Raw genomic sequence first — 16,365 nt, 5'->3', positions numbered from 1 at the left:
AAAGAAAAAAACAGTGTTTATGTCTACCTTCACTTAAATAACAAAAGAAAGAATTATTCAAGTCCTAACATCTTCAACCCTATTTTGGCTATTTCTCTGTTGAATAACTGTATATCTCTCTAGTTAAAGACATAGAGTAGAGGTTGGTAAACTATCGCTCATGGGCCAAATTCAGCCCACTGCATGTTTCTGTCAAAGTTTTACTAGAACACAACCACGTCCATTCATTTACATACTGTCTACGGATGCTTCTGCACTACGGCAGAGTTGAGTACCTGTGACATAGACTGCATGGCCTGCAAAGCTTCACATAGTTACTAAATGGTCCTGTACAGAGAAAGCTTGCCTTCCTCTGAAACAGGGCTGTAGAACATTCTTTAAAATTTTTATTGTGACTCTTTAGAGAGTGAAAAATCCTTTATTTAGAAAGAACACCACAATCAGTAGCCAACCAAAAGAATGAACTACAAGCAAATGTAATTTCACTGATAAAATGTTTCTCTCATCAGTTAAACACACAAGTAGGTATACAATGAATGTCTACATTTCTTTTATTTCCCTGAAGACTTATTAGGGCTTTAGGTTTATCCACAGCAACCATTTGAGCAGAAGAGAACATTTTATTCTCATTATGTTTTAAAAATCCTAATTTTATGTATATGCTGATAATCTAATTCCTATTAGCATATGATTACTTTAGCCATTAAGTCAAAATGCAACCTGTAACGAGTTCATATTCCTTAAGTTTACATTTAGTTTCTTGTGCAGAAAAAAACTAAAACAAAATAAAAACTTTTCTGATCTGCAAGGTACAACAAGCTAATATGGCTTGGAAGCATTCCTTCCCAACTATAGCTTTGTTTAATCTTTGAATAAATATTTCCTGACATCTAAGGCACTGGAAACAGTAATGAGTGGCCCATGCTATCAAGGTACAGAAAGTCGCTTTTAAGGAAGACAGATGTATATAATGATCATATGATAAACATTACATACACAAAGAATTATAGATGCACAGAGAAGAACAGAAGCACAGAATGCCTGGAGTGGGAAAGGACGCTTTTTGTGTAAAGGACATTCACAATTAACACAAAGCAGTTCACAAAAGAGGAGGCAGAGCTAGTTCAAAACAACACACAACTTTTAATCTCATGAGCAAATTAAAAAAATACCACTTTCCATGTAACATATTAGTAAAGATTTTTTTAATGGTGAAAACCCAAACAATAAAGAAGTATATATACAAAATTACTAGAAGACTATACACCAAAAATCTTAATAGTAGTAATCTTTGAGTGCTACACTATATATTTACTTTAAAATACTGCAGTATAACAGTATGATATATCTATATCCATATATATTTTTAACTTTAATCTACTTCCTAGGCATTTGAAATACCTTTATCAGGAATCCACATTCCAGAGGTAACTGCAAATATTAAAATCTATACCAAGAACTTTGTGAGTCATCATAAGGGATTTTAGAAACGTCTCATTGGCAAATGAGTGATGCTCACATGTGGCAGTCTAGAACGACTGCATGGGCACCACAGCCCTTGCATGCACAGAAATTTGGCATGTGGCAATCCTGGCAGCCAAACACCCATGGAACATCCCTCTAGTCCAGCACTGTCAAATACGGTAGCTGTCACCACACACAGCTATTTATATTTAAATTTAAAATAATTAAAAATTCAGTTCTTTAGTCACACTAGACACATTTCAAATGTTCAACAGCCATGTGTGGATATTGGCTGCTGTGTTGGATAACCAGCTATACAGCATTTCCACCATCCAGAAAGTTCCATTGGATGGATGTGTCGTACGCCTAGAGCTCCAGCAGGTCTCATGTTCCCCTACTCCCACAGAGGAAGACCACTGTCTCATTTGACTAGAAATTTGACTGATCCTGCAGTCACAACAACAATGCATCCTCTGAGTACAACTTCACCAAACTTAGAACAGGCTGTATGATTGTTTTGTACCTACTTCTTAATAAATTTTATAAAGTGGAAGAAATAGTCTGACTTGCTTTCACTGTAACCATACCACCTAGTGGTGAAGCTATGTACGAGAGGATGTACAGCCCCTGTCTACTTCTAACCGACAGAGGCTACCAATGTTTACCAAAAGGAACTGATGAGCGTCAGATGCTAAGTTGGCTTAGATTCGTTCACAAATCTCTCAGCCATTTAATATTTTCCAAAATATTTTAAATGAGTGTAAGTATTATAAGGCATGTACAATGAATTTTAAAAACACTTTTTTAGACATATCTGAGGAAATAAAGTCTAGAAAGTAGTAAAGGAAAGTAGATAAAAAAGGAATCACATTTATGATTAGATAAATTGTTTTAGCAGCAAGGTAAGGATAAACTAGAAAAGACGAGGCTTTAACACTAAATCAGATGAGAGACCAGGACAACCTGAACTAAGGTAGTGCCTAACACAACGGAGGCACAGAGCTGTCCCAGATATGCTCTGGTGGTAGGAATCACAGGCTTTGTCAGCCGATTAGATGGGAAAATTGAGGGAGGGACAGGGTAAGGGTGGCTGTAAGATTCCTAGTCTGGAGGCCAAAGCAGATGGGGATGTACTTTCTGCTTCAGCTCTCACCAGTTCCTAAAACCTTAACACCTCCACGACTGACCTCAGACACTTTGCTTTGACTGGAATATCCTTTTCCTATATTCACAACTGGTCCTAGGCTAACTTTCTACCTGTGACTTCTCCGAAACTATCCCCCAAATGTATACCAAAATCCAGTCACACCAAACTACGTGAGGGCCTCTACACTTAATCTCTACCTTCTGTGTGTTCAGTTATGCTGGGCCCTCCACCTCAAATGCAACTCTTACCTGTCCACCTGGTCAACGTCACACATCCCTTAGAGCCCAGCTTCTATGTTCCAACATCATATTGTTCCTAACTTTATTCTAGTTCATAAAAGATTAGACTTTCTTTTTGACATCATAATTATTATCAAAAATGTTGACATCTGATAAACCAGTCAGGGGCCAAATAACCTTAAAGGTTAAAAATACCTTTCTTTTCCATTTTCTCTTTCACCTTCTTTTCTTCTCCTCCTCCTCCTTTTATCTGTTCTTTGGCTCCAGAAGACATGGTTGTGATTGGCATAGACTGTACCACATTTTCAGAAACTGGAGACTCAGCTCGCAATGAAGGACCAGATGGGCACGGTATCTGTTTCACTGATATAGAAAATGAAATAGATAATGTCAGTCATATTAAACCAACACACAAGATGAAAACTATGGAACTGTGATACAAATATGAACTTTCAAAAGAGAATGTCACTGTATACGATTATCAAATCTCTACTGTCTGAGACTGTAAAAAGGCTGACAAGAAATTAAGTATATTTTAATCACGATAAAAGAATAAATGGGGGGCCGGCCTGGTGGCACAGCGGTTAAGTGTGCACGTTCTGCTTTGGCCACCCGGGGTTCGCTGGTTCTGATCCCAGGTGCGGACATGGCACCGCTTGGCAAGCCATGCTGTGGCAGGCATCCCACATACAAAGTAGAGGAAGATGGGCATGGATGTTAGCTCAGGGCCAGGCTTCCTCAGCAAAAAGAGGATTGGCAGCAGATGCCAACTCAGGGCTAATCTTCCTCAAAAAAAAAAGAAGAATATAAATAAAAAAAAATAAATGCATGATTCTCGTTTAATCACTAAAAACTAAACTGAGAAAATTACAGATAACAACAATAATAGCTAATATTTATGGACTTATTATGTCCCAGGTACTTTTCAAAATGCTTTACACAAATTAATTTGTGTAAATCTCATGAATACCCTGAGCAGTAAATTCTGTTCATACCACCAATTACAGGTGATCAACCTGAGCCACAGAGAAGTTAAAAAGCTGGCCATCACACACACAGTGGGGAGACGAGGAAGAATGTACATCCAGGCAGTCTGTCTCAGAGACTATACCCTCCTGACTTAGCACAACAGCACGCTTTTCACTCAGGCTTTCTTTCATACTGAACAATCAACTGGGAAGGTGTTTTAATAATAGTCATTTCTATATTAGTGGAATTAATGGAGAGACAGCATTACTTGTCCATAATTCTATTTCAAAAAAAAACTTTCTAAAAAACGCAAAGAAAATTCCTTCAGCAATGTTGAAAACATTCTTATAAGCCTAGTGACCATGGAGAAACATAATCTTGTGAAGGATGCCGAAGCAGCACAGATTCTAGCCAATCCAGACCACTTTTCTGAGGTATGTGTAAGTTCCCCAGGGGCTGCTTCTCCTTTAGTAAAGGAAGCTCCAGCTGCCCCTATTTTATGTTTCATTAGACAGAATTCAATACTTTAAGGCAAACTATTGATTTGTTTTAGCACTTCATTAATAAGATTGGAGTTTAGAAGTTTAATGTTTCAGGGCAATCTTCTAGAACTGAAGAGAAATGAAAAGCAGCTTTACATTGCTAATATTTTAACTGTTTAATTCGGTACCTGTATTCCAAATCTCCTAGTCTTGGAAAACATCGACAAGCCCCAAATTTTCCATGGACAAACAATGTTTCTCGATAGTTTTAAGCATACATTATTGACTTTCCCTTATTTTACTTAAGCTCACTAAGAGTAGAGTTCATGCCAGGCATTCAGCATGATTCACAGCAGAATGACAGTCAAAAGGAAGTAGCGAGAGGCTCTGACTACACTTGGGCCTCCTTAACCCACCTAGAAAGGATTTTCTACAATACAGCCAAATGCCTTTCTGTGTGGTACTTTGAAATTGTAATAGAACCATTATTATTAATGTTTTCAAATAATGTAAATTTACCTAGACATCTTTAAAATAATTCAATAAAATTTTAAATTTTATTTACAACATAACAGTTGAAAGGATAATTATCTGCTGACGTGGATAATCTAAAAATTATGATTTCAGGCAATTTACTTTATAGCTCTAATCTTCCATTTCCTCACGTATAAAACAAGAATATCTGTATACACATAACTTTAAGGATAAAATATATAATATATGGGAAGCACTGGCATATGGCAAAACTCAGTGCATGTGAACTATATATTATTATGGCTTATTTTCAATAGCTATTCAATAGGGAACAGTGATGATCAAGCTGAAGTATAGTACAGAGATTAAAGCATAGTCTTGAATCCTGGCTTGGCTTTGCCACTTTTTGCATGACCTCAGGCAAGATCATTTGCCTCTAGAAGCCTCCGTTATCTCTTCTGTGAGGGGGACGAATGCACGAGGGCTGCTGTGAGGATAAGACGAGAAAGCAAGCAAATACCTAACTTCATAAATAATAAATGATAGAATAGTTATTATAAATCAAAACAGCCTATCATTTCTATATTTAATCACCTCCATTTCGAATTTCTGCCTGAATTAGCTCTTGTTTCAATTCTTCAACCTCTTTTTTCAATTTAGCATTTTCCACTCGAAGTTTCTTCTCTTCTCTCAAAGTTGCCTGCAAAACTAGGATCAAGAAAATCAAGTTAGGATACAGCTGTTTTCTAAAAGGTTTCTCACAAGTATTACTTGAAAAGAACACAGCCAATATAAACATAGCTAGGATAACACTAGTCACCAAATGTTTGGCCAATTCCTTTATATCAGTTCAGTATTTACTAAAACAACCTGATATTTAAAAGACAAAAAAAGGGAGCCAGCCTGGTGGCATAGTGGTTAAGTTCACGCGCTCCACTTTGGCAGCCCAGGGTTCATGGGTTCAGATCCTGGGTGCAGATCTACACACTGCTCATCAAGCCATGTGTGGAGGCACCCCACATACAAACTAGAGGAAGATTGGCACAGATGTTAGCTCAGGGCCACTCTTGCTCTGGCAAAAAGAGGAAGATTGGCAACAGGTGTTAGCTCAGGGCCAATCATCCTCACCAAAAAAAAGGAGGAGGGGGAGAAAATCTGTAAAATAATAATGGAACAGAAAAGGTTTTGTTTATGAATCATTTTCCTAGCTTGTATAAAGATGCTTGTGACAACTTAAAAACCCAGCTCAAAGTCTCAGTAACAGATAAACTGTAAGAAATAGAGACAAGTATTAGATACATCAAATTACCATTTTTAAGTCTGAGATCTAATAATGATACCAAACTGTAAAACTATTCCCATTTCTTTCTTTTTAGTCATCACCTTGTAAAAGTTGCTAACTAATTTTTCATTCCTAATGTCTCAGAAATTGAGCTGCTCAAATATTCAATGAGTGAAATAACTTCAAAGATTTGCTCAAGATAGATAAAATGTGTGTTAAAGGCGAGCAACAGGGTACTCAAAAATCTAAAGGGAAAAAAATGACTTGGTGGGGTTGGCACTGCTTCTTCCTAGGTGGGATTTTAAAAATCTGCAGGAGTATTTTTGATTGTCACAAATAACGGGAGTTGTTCCTGGCATCTACTGAGCAAGCGCCAGGGATGCCAAACGTTCTGCAATATGTTAGATATACCCGCACAACGAGCAACTGTCTCACATCCTGCAGAGTTGTACGTTGTATGGGTGAAAATCCTGTCAATTATTTGAGCCTAGATCGTAACTAATTTTTATATATAAGAACTATTCTTAAACATTTTCATTATACTCTGAATTTTCTAATTTAGAAATCAAGTACCATGTAAATCAAGAACAGACTATACTTTGCTTTGTTCAGAGCTCTACTAAAGAATTATCCATCACCCTGAGTAAATCACAAACAAGACTGAAAGCTACTTCTGGTGTCTCAGTTGCCTACACAAAGGCAGACTAAATAAGACCTGTACCAAGCGGCATTAGACCTGTTGCCTTCTTGGTGATTCCACGCATGTGAACCACGTAGCACGTGACCCCTCAAAAATCTGGCAGTAAGTCCTGCCTAAGTACTTACTTACTGAAATACACGTTTTTATTATTACACTATTTATAAATTACTTTCTTTTTAGTGCTCCTCTATATTACATACAAGGTTAATGTATGTTTTGAAAATATGTGTATAGGTACACTATTTTATCTAAGAAATATGTTCTTCACAGGATATTAAAAGAGATTTTGCAAAATATTTATTGTAAAATAGGGCAATGGCACTGAGAACCACCAGGATAAGCTGCCAAAAAATAATGATAAAGGTGAAGAATAAACATACAACAAGTGTAGAAAGCTTCCTTTTTTTAGTTAGCACAATAGAAATGCTAGTCAAGATGCTAAGAAAGGGACACCTGTAGGAGAAAAAGCTCAGATTACAACATACATGCTATCACAAAGAAGTCTTGATCATCTCTAATCTCTTCATGCTACTAATGGAAAGAAATATTAAGAATTTTAAGTAAAATAATAAGAAAAATTCCGGGGCCAGGCCAGTGGCGCAGCGGTTAAATTTGCACGTTCCACTTCTCGGTGGCCTGGGGTTCGCCGGGTCGGATCCCGGGTGCAGAGGTGGCACTGCTTGGCACGCCATGCTGCGGTAGGTGTCCCACATATAAAGTAGAGGAAGATGGGAATGATGTTAGCTCAGGGCCAGGCTTCCTCAGCAAAAAGAGGAGGACTGGCAGTAGTTAGCTCAGGGCCAATCTTCCTCAAAAAAAAAAAAGAAAAAAGAAAAAAAGAAAAATTCCTTAAAAATGTTAAGAAAAATAATAAAAAAGTGTTTACAAAACACTATAAAAATAAATAATTAAAATAGTATTTTAAAATTAAGAAAAAAAGAATTGGCAAAGGAGAAATTTTTTGGAGAGTAAATGTAGGATTTTGTAAGCCATTTGGAGTCTTATCTAGCAGAGAAAAGCATTTATTTGTATTAGTGATGGTAAAAGATTTTGGAATTTTCATTATGACATTAACCTTGACTACTGAGTCAATTTGTCTAAAATATACTTAAACGAACAAAACAAAAATCAACCCAAACACTAAAAGCAAAAATTCAGAACTGATATTTTTGTGCATATCATAGCAATTTCTAGGTATTGGAAAAAATGTAAAACTCATTTCAGAAAATGTCTGAGTAGAAAGTAATATAAAAGTATACATTCTCTTCCATACAAGGTTAGAGATATTTGAGTTCATATGATTTCACTCAATTTTCCTCATTTTTGATCTCTAATTCTATACCAACTTATTTTAAACAATTTTCTTTTAGCAGTCTTGAAATAATACATTGTTTTCTCTATGTATCATATATTCACCATATACCAATTCTAATTTACCTTAATGCTAAAATATTGTTTCACTCAAAATTAAAATTTTAAAGGAATCTAAAAGTTATCATCAAGATGATGAAGTAATAATTTATGTGGTAAACACATTTTTTTCTGCTCTGTTAATATATGAATTCATTTTAGCTATCTCCTTAGAATATTTTAAATTTTCTTACCTGCTTTCTCCTTAAGAAGAGCAACTTGCTGCTTAAGATATTCAATAATGTGATCTGCCTCTGCACCCTTCTGTTCCAATCTCTTCAAAACAGCATCACTGGTTGCCATTTTTGCCATGAAACGGCAGAGAATCCTAAGTGAAAAAAAAATAAAAGGGACAAATTATCCTGTAGATGGAATAAATTTATTGTACAGAACACGTGAACAAGGAGTCTGAAAGGAAAATACTTTCTACTCTAACAGATGAGTATGTTAGAAACACATTTTTCCAACATAGAGCAACAAACCCAACAAATGGCAGAAAGGTTAAACAGACTAATTCCTGAATCTGTTTACAAGAGGAAATCAATTTTTTTCCTAAATGCAGAAAAGACATTATTTACCTACATTTAAGATTGGAAAATTTTAAGGAAAGCTTTAAAATACTGCAGAATGTTATGACACAAGACGAGAACACTAAGAACAACAATAACCTTAACTAAGCTATAACTGAGCACTACACCTATGTCCCCAAGTAAAGAACTGCTGAATTCCTCCTTTGTTACTTTTGTATACGGGATATTTCTACTGTCTATTTAACTATGTATAATTTTAAGGAGGAACAGGTGAATTAGGAAAGAAAAATATTAAAAGAAAAACATCAACAATGAGGAAAACATCAATACTAATCATATGTCTACTCAGAAATAATGTTAGTATATATACTGTGTCCGTTGTAAAAGAAAATTACAATTTTAATTTTATAGTAATTCTTAGAAATTGGAAAACATTTGTCAAGGTACAGAAAAATGCATCTAAGCCAACATTCTGAGATTAATTGATCATGTTAAAGTTTAAACTACTAAATATTAAGACAAATAGTCACACTGACAAAACACAGAGCTAATCATTAACAATACTACGAATTTCTCTTTTTTACCTGATTACCTGATCAAGTTATCATTAAAAGTAGAGCAAAGACAAAAGCATTGCTGAAATAATTCTGATTTTAAACAAATGATGCAGACTCAATAAATGGTGAAATTTTTTGATAAAGGAAAAATCGGCTAATAATGGACAAATGATACAAGATTGTTATAAAATTTCAAATGACAATGCAATATCTATCTTATATAAAGAACTTTCTGAAACGTTTACCTTTTTCATAAAAAGAAAACCAACCCTCAAAAAACTTTATGCTAAAGTTGACAATTTATGATATAAGTAATAAAAATAACCCTATAAAGTTGCTAGTAAATGAAGAAAATATAAATGGGGGATTAATTAAAAAGGCATAGTAAACTGCTCATGTTCTATGTGGACTATTATTTAACAGTTTAGAAAAACACAAAGAAAAAGAAAAGGTACAAAAGTTGAAAATTAAGCTATCACCCTTTTTCTGAAGAAGATTAGCCCCGAGCTAACATCCGCTGCCAATCCTCCTCTTTTTGCTGAAGATTGGCCCTGAGCTAACATCTGTGCCCATCTTCCTCTACTTTATACGTGGGAGACGCCACAGCATGGCTTGACAAGTAGTGCATAGGTCTGCACCTGGGATCCGAACCAGCGAACTCTGGGCCGCCAAAGCAGAGAATGTGAACTTAACTGTGGTGCCACAGGGGCAGCCCCACCTTCTGAACTTTCATATCCTTGTTACACAGCACTCTTCTAGTTTAATGTTATTTTATTTTAGTCTAACGTCAGTAATGACCAAATATATTCAATAGGTGAAATACTGCTATCTCGAGTAATATAATGAGTATTTGATTTGGCATAATTTGTAATTTTCACTTCCCTGGCAAAGAGAAATTTGATGAGAAATACTAAACTGAATGTGAAATTAGTGATACATTTTAGGAGAAAACCTTGTAAACTAGTATCTTAACCGATAAGAAACAGACAGACTTAAGCATAAAATAGTTTTCATGAACTCGCCCACAGGTCCAGAGTCGTCTCGCACACATCGCCAAGCTGTGACAAGGCACAACGTGAGACTCACACCCGGGCCCACAAAAGAACATTTCCAAACTAAGACTCACAATCATTTGCAAAATAGAGATCTAAATCCTAGCCTAAGAGAAAAAGAGGTACATAACTTCATTGTGTGGAAAAATCTATTAACTACCTGTAAAATACATTGACAAAAGTGAGTTAAACAAACTATGATTTTTGAAACACATATTGAAGCACAGGCACAAGTTTAGGAAGAAAGAATGCCACATTTCAAAACAGAAACACAAGGGGCCAGCCTGGTGCCGCAGCGGTTAAGTTTACATGTTCCACTTTGGTGGCCTGGGGTTCATCGGTTCAGATTCTGGGTGCGGACCTATGCACCACTTGTCAAGCCATGCTGTGGCAGGAGTCCCACATATGAAGTAGAGGAAGATGGGCAAGGATGCTAGCTCAGGGCCAGTCTTCCTCAGCAAAAAAAAGAGGATTGGCAGCAGATATTAGCTCAGGGCTAATATTCCTCAAAAAAAATAAAAGAAAAAAATAGAAACACAAGTGAGCTGAATATATTAAACACATAAATACTGCCACTAAGAGGAAACAATCTGATAAAGGACAGTGTAAAACTCTGAATGATACGATAAAAAACATAAATGAGAGAAAACCAGAATAATCCTCAAAATCATTATCTAAAGATGCTAAGAGATTAGGAAATATAAAATGAAAAGACTTGCCATCCCAGTTTTTGTGAAACCAAAAAACTGGTATCACAAACTGAAAACACAAAAAGGATTACAGCTAGTTAAGACTAGGTAATAATTTCAGTTTGGCAGGAGAGGGATAACAATCAGCTATGAAATTTAGTTTGAATTTACTTACATTTTTATAAGTAAACTACATGAAAGTTCCTTTCAATAAAATGCTCAATAAAAAACATATCACCCCCTCAATATAAAAGGGGATAATGGGTTACTGAAGAGCAAGTGAAATGTCTATCACTCAAATACAAAAAAGCATGTAAAATACCATGCAACCTACAGGTAATTCTTATGCATTAAGTTTAAATACTACAGAACACTAATTTGCTATATATATATATATATATATATATATATATATATATTTTTTTTTTAGTTATATAAGCATATTATAAAACAAGTATAATTTATATACATGGCTATAAGTTTACAAATACTTGGTTAGGTTAAGGTCTAGTTTTAAACTGTAAACTGGCAAATAAAACCAGGACTGAGAAATGTATATCACTTGAAATATTCAGCAAAAATGGATTTTTAACTAAATAACTGAATAAACAAAACATGAGACATAAAGAAAAAGAGAAAACATGTTAGGAACAAAGAGCAAAGTTAGTGGAAAACACATATCCAGGCCATGAAGTCTTAAAATGTTGCGACTAAAGAGGGACGACAGTGATCCAACCCAACCATTCGTTCTTCGCAGTCTGGTCCCATCTCTAGTGTCTTCTAGGGATTACAAACTGTCGCCATACAGACCAGGGACGCCCCTGTGTTCCAGAGTTAAGTGTTAGAAAAAATTGGATGTGAATGCCTTTAGACAAGGCACAGACTTCACTCTCTGTTGTCTGCCATTTATGTTACTGCCAGGACCCCATAAATAACTTAAGTTCACGACCTCAATTTTACTCATAGTCCCTGATTTGAGCCATGTGCTGGGTTTATAGTAGAGACCAAAGTAAACATTTTCTTTATACTCTCTAAACTTCAGACAAATGGGGGAAACACAGTAAACTGGAGAAAGTTTTTTAAATGGTTACATTTAGGGCAACAGTGCAGGTTTAGCAACACTGCTTAAAGATCAGACAAATCTTTTTATCTTCAACTCAGTGCTCATTTCATTGTGTGCCAACTGTTCCACGGTGATTTTCAATTTTACATTGAGTACCCTCTGAATTTCAAAACTTTGTTTCCTTAGTCTCTTCTGAGCTTTTAATATGCTAATATGCGTAGGGTTTCTCACAGATGATAATGGTAATAATAGGTAACATTTGTAGAGCATTTATGGACTGGCTAAATGCTTTACATAGATCATCTATGAATACTGTAATTATCTCCATTACACAGAGAAGAAAACTTGAATTAGAATTAATTTGCCTCAAGTCATGTGGCTAGTCAGTACACAAGGACTGACACTTAGGTCTGTCTGATTCTAGAGTTAGCTCTTTTAACGTCCAAGCTGTAATTTCTCTAAAGGATATAATTACGAAGCATTTCCCAATGTATTTAACCACAGAATCCCAACCAAGGAACACCTATTAACATTTATCGGAACTAATATTCTCTAAAACAGTCTGGGAATGCTGGTTCAGTTTGTGCTAAAATCTTTTTAACAAATGCTTATGAGATTAAAATAGATATAATATTTAACTGCAAGCACAGTAATTACAAATAGAAAACATTTATAGAGAAAAAAAGACAGGGAACAATACACGAGTACATTAACCGTGTTTGGATAGTGAGAGTCAATACTTTTTTCTTTTTCCTTTACTAAATTGAAACATAATAAAATGAACATATTTTTTACGACAAAAAGCTTTTGAACAGTATTATCTAAATTGTTCTACCCCTTCACAATAATTTTCTTTTCAACGTTCACATTTTCTCAAATCTAAAATGCCATTGTAAGACGACTCTAATCATAAAAGCTTCATGAAAGCTGGAACTGATTTTACCAAATGCATGAATTGAGACTACATCTTAATCATTGATCACACACATAAAAGATTATTTCTGGGATTCTTATCGTTTCTAAATGGCTCCCCTTTACCTAAGCAATCTCCACAGTAGTCTTCCCCACTCTAATTCTAAATTGCTAGGGATTTATTTTAAATAACAAACTCCCTGTCCCAGGCTCTCAATATTAGGACGTATAAACAAATAAGCTATTGCTTTGAAATGAAAGTTTTAAGTACAGATTTGCAATTTTACTTCATAGTATAGGAACTCTACAAAAATTTGGAAATGTCTCTCTACTTTGCAAAACTCTAATTTCACTACTTCAGAATTGCAATTAGGAAAAAAATTATATTCTTCTTAGATACTCGAAGTATGTATTTTGTCAAATCTAAGATGCCATCAATTGTAAAATGGCTCCAATCATAAGATGCTCTGTTACTTTACGTACCATTTAAAAAAAACCACAGCTGATTTAGCTAACCCAATGCTTTCTTATCACTTAGTTGCAGCCTGTATTATTTGAAAGACCTCTTTTAAATTTAGCCGTTTTTCTTATATCACATTTCTGTTTCCCTGTATTTCTGCATACACAATAATTTTTCATTTTAATGCTAAATCATTTTTTAAAGGATACTTAAAATGAAGAGTAAACTCAACAACGCTATATACCAAGAGTACACATAACTCAACCGAACTGATGACACTATTAACAGTTATAACCAGTTTGCTTTAAGTGTGGGCATTGACAACTACATCACAACTGCCTCTTAGTGTAGTGCTTTTAAGACAATTATAAGATACACTACTATCTCAGAAATGTACATATGAGAAAACTGTGCCTATCAGAATTAATAAACTATAGTAATTTTAATCTTTTTTCTCTCTTCTCCTACCATTATCTCTATTCTCATCTTCCAAACTCCTTTCCTCCATTTGCTTCCTAATCTAATTGCCAAGTTACCCCACTCTAAGAACATCTTTCTTACAGTGCTACAGAACGTGGTACATATTCTCCATGGCAGAGAGAGATCCTTTTAAAAGGAAGTCAGAGTATGCCACTCCACTGCTCAAAACCCGCCAATGGCTCAGATGCCCTCAAGCTCCTTCCTGACCTGCTCCTGCTCTCTCTGATTTTGTCTTCGGCTTATTTCCTACACTTCACTCTGACCCACAGGCCTCCTCGATATTGAGGCGTTTCCGCTTCACGGCCTTTGCAGTGGCTAGTCCTTCTGCCTAACCGCACGTTCCCAAGATAGCTGTACGGTTAATTCTCTCATTCTGTCAGCTCTTTACTCGAAAGGCAGCTTTTCAGTGAGACCTTCCCTGGCCTCATTAAAATTTCATCCTATATGCTCCTTCCCTGCTTTATTATTTTTCTCTTCCGCACTCACTACGCCCTAAAACATGGTACGTTTTTCTTAATTGTATTTAGTGTGTGTCTAACTCAATAAAATGTGAACTAGTTAGACAGGAATTTTTACCTGTTCTGTTACTGCTGTTTACCCAATGCCTAAAACAGTGCCTGGAACTTAGAGGGCGCGAAACGACCACACGCGGAATGAATGAATTCCTGTCTCCCCGCCCCCAGTCCTTTGACTCACACACACACACATGTAAAAGTGAACATGTTTGTGAATCTATCTTTTCCAGCAGCATCCTTTCCCTGGGCCCCGTCTGAAGGTCCCGGGCTCGTCCCTACTTCCCCATGCCACGACTGGTGCTTGGGTGAGCAACTTCCCCCAGCTCCCGCGGGCCAGACCCTGTCTCCCGCAGGCGAGGAAGCGAAGGAGACTCCTCGACCGCAGCCCACCCACCCCGGGACCCTCCGCGGACACTCACATTAACGGGCAGACAAGGACGCCGCGCAGCCTCCGCCCGGAGCAGAAGGGACGGCGCCGGAGCACGAGGGCGATGAGAAAGGACCCCCACGAGGTGTCCCCGTTAAACGCCTGAGCGCGCTCCGCAGATTCGACTACAAATTCTGTCGCACCTTCCTGTGCTACACCACGCTGTGGGGCTTCCTCAGCCAATAAAGCCAATAACGGCAACTCCCCCCCGCACCTCTTCTTCAGTCGCTACATTTTGTCGCCAGATGAGGCAAGGGGAAAGACGCCGGACGTCGGGGACTTTGCTCAGGGTTGCGTCGCGGGGCTGTGAGGTCAGAGGAAAGGGCTCAGCTGCGTTGAGGGGCGGGGCTGGCGCTGTCAGCGGAGAGGGCCGGGTTCGCGCCCCCGCCGGCTTCCGACCAGGAAGGCGGAGGGCTGAGCTCGCCGGCACAGGGCCTCCGGCGCTCGGGAGCGGCCCCGTTTGTGGAAGCACTTGCAGTGTGGGGCCTGGCGCCCAGAGGAGTTGGGGCAGCCGCAGCGACCGCGCTGGAGCCCGTGTGGGAGCGCCGGCCCGTTGCCTTTGCCTCCGCCTGCGTCCCCACACTCAGAGGCAGGTATTGGGGTTCCCCGCTTTCTGCTTCGTGATGGGTGGGGCTGGTGCGGGCAGAGGAAGGTCAGGTGCGGCGGTGGCCGGCGTGTCCGCAGTGAGAGGTGCAGCCCTGTGCGGCAGCTTGCTGCAAGTGCGGTCCCCAGCCCGCCTTCCCGCGCACCACCCCTGAGCCCTCGGAACTGTACGCGGCGCTTGCAAAGGAGCTTCCCGGGGGGCCTAGAGGAGAGGCTAGAGAATGTGGCGTCGGCTGTCCATGGCTCACCGCAGGTGCCAACTCGGGCTTTGGCTGGTTTCTGGTTTTCAAGGTTTAGCCAGCTGTCGAGGTGTAGCGTTCCCTTGTGGAGGGGGAGAAAGGGAACGAGTGGAAGGAAGTTCCTTTAGAAGTGTCAGTGGCTGCTTTTCAAGGTTCTTGTCCCTGTTTTTATTTGGGACAGAAAGCTTTTTGAGGGAAAATATGCAAAAGGAATGAACTAGTATTATTCGTCCGCTGAAGAAATGTGTAAACGGTTTTATTCATGATGAAATCAGCGTCTTTTGCCCTATTTTTGACCTTTTTTGCCCCATGTAAGTGAGGTCGACTCCAAGTTCTTTGAGGGCAGACATTGTGTCTTGTTCATAGTCGTTGCCCCAGCTGCTGGAAAAACTCCTGACTTGAAATAGAAACTTCAAGATACTTGTTGAATGAATGAATTTTCAAACCCAGTTGTTTACATTGTTATTTTTCCTCCACTAATCTCGTACCTCAGCTGTTTTTCTCAGTAGCTTTCTTCCACTCACCAAGAGTGAGCACATCTGTGTCTGTATTTTTTATGTTTGCGCCTTTTATGTGCACCCATCTCATATAGTTGAAGCAGGACACTGATGAAATGTTTTTTGCTACCTAGTATTTTATCTTTTTGAACCATTCGCATTTTCTTTATTTGG

General features: G+C 37.9%; 2 protein-coding genes across 7 annotated transcripts in view; one reads left to right on the top strand and one right to left on the bottom strand.

The window, feature by feature from the left end:
• AIMP1 (aminoacyl tRNA synthetase complex interacting multifunctional protein 1) overlaps nt 1-14,974 on the bottom strand; it is a 41,044-nt gene extending 26,070 nt beyond the window's left edge. For all 4 annotated transcript variants that reach the window (XR_006887947.1, XR_006887949.1, XR_006887948.1 and 1 more), the window contains exons 1-4: nt 14,845-14,974; nt 8,362-8,495; nt 5,370-5,483; nt 3,046-3,213 (exon numbers count right to left, since the gene is read on the bottom strand). Coding sequence is in view for 1 of the 4 variants with exons in the window: in XM_046656541.1 (XP_046512497.1) it covers nt 3,046-3,213; nt 5,370-5,483; nt 8,362-8,495; nt 14,845-14,846 (418 nt within the window). In the remaining 3 variants the exon portion in view is untranslated. The remainder of the gene's footprint in view (nt 1-3,045; nt 3,214-5,369; nt 5,484-8,361; nt 8,496-14,844) is intronic.
• A 241-nt stretch (nt 14,975-15,215) lies between these two features.
• The window catches only part of TBCK (TBC1 domain containing kinase), a 196,148-nt gene continuing 194,998 nt past the window's right edge, over nt 15,216-16,365 (top strand). For all 3 annotated transcript variants that reach the window (XM_046656525.1, XM_046656526.1, XM_046656522.1), the window contains exon 1: nt 15,216-15,441. The gene's annotated coding sequence lies outside the window, so the exon portion shown is untranslated. The remainder of the gene's footprint in view (nt 15,442-16,365) is intronic.

Source organism: Equus quagga, chromosome 3, assembly GCF_021613505.1.
Source record: "Equus quagga isolate Etosha38 chromosome 3, UCLA_HA_Equagga_1.0, whole genome shotgun sequence".
NCBI classification, from domain to species: Eukaryota; Metazoa; Chordata; class Mammalia; order Perissodactyla; family Equidae; genus Equus; species Equus quagga.
The sequence above is the reverse complement of the archived record's forward strand: the minus strand, read 5'-3'. Positions and strand labels throughout refer to the sequence as shown.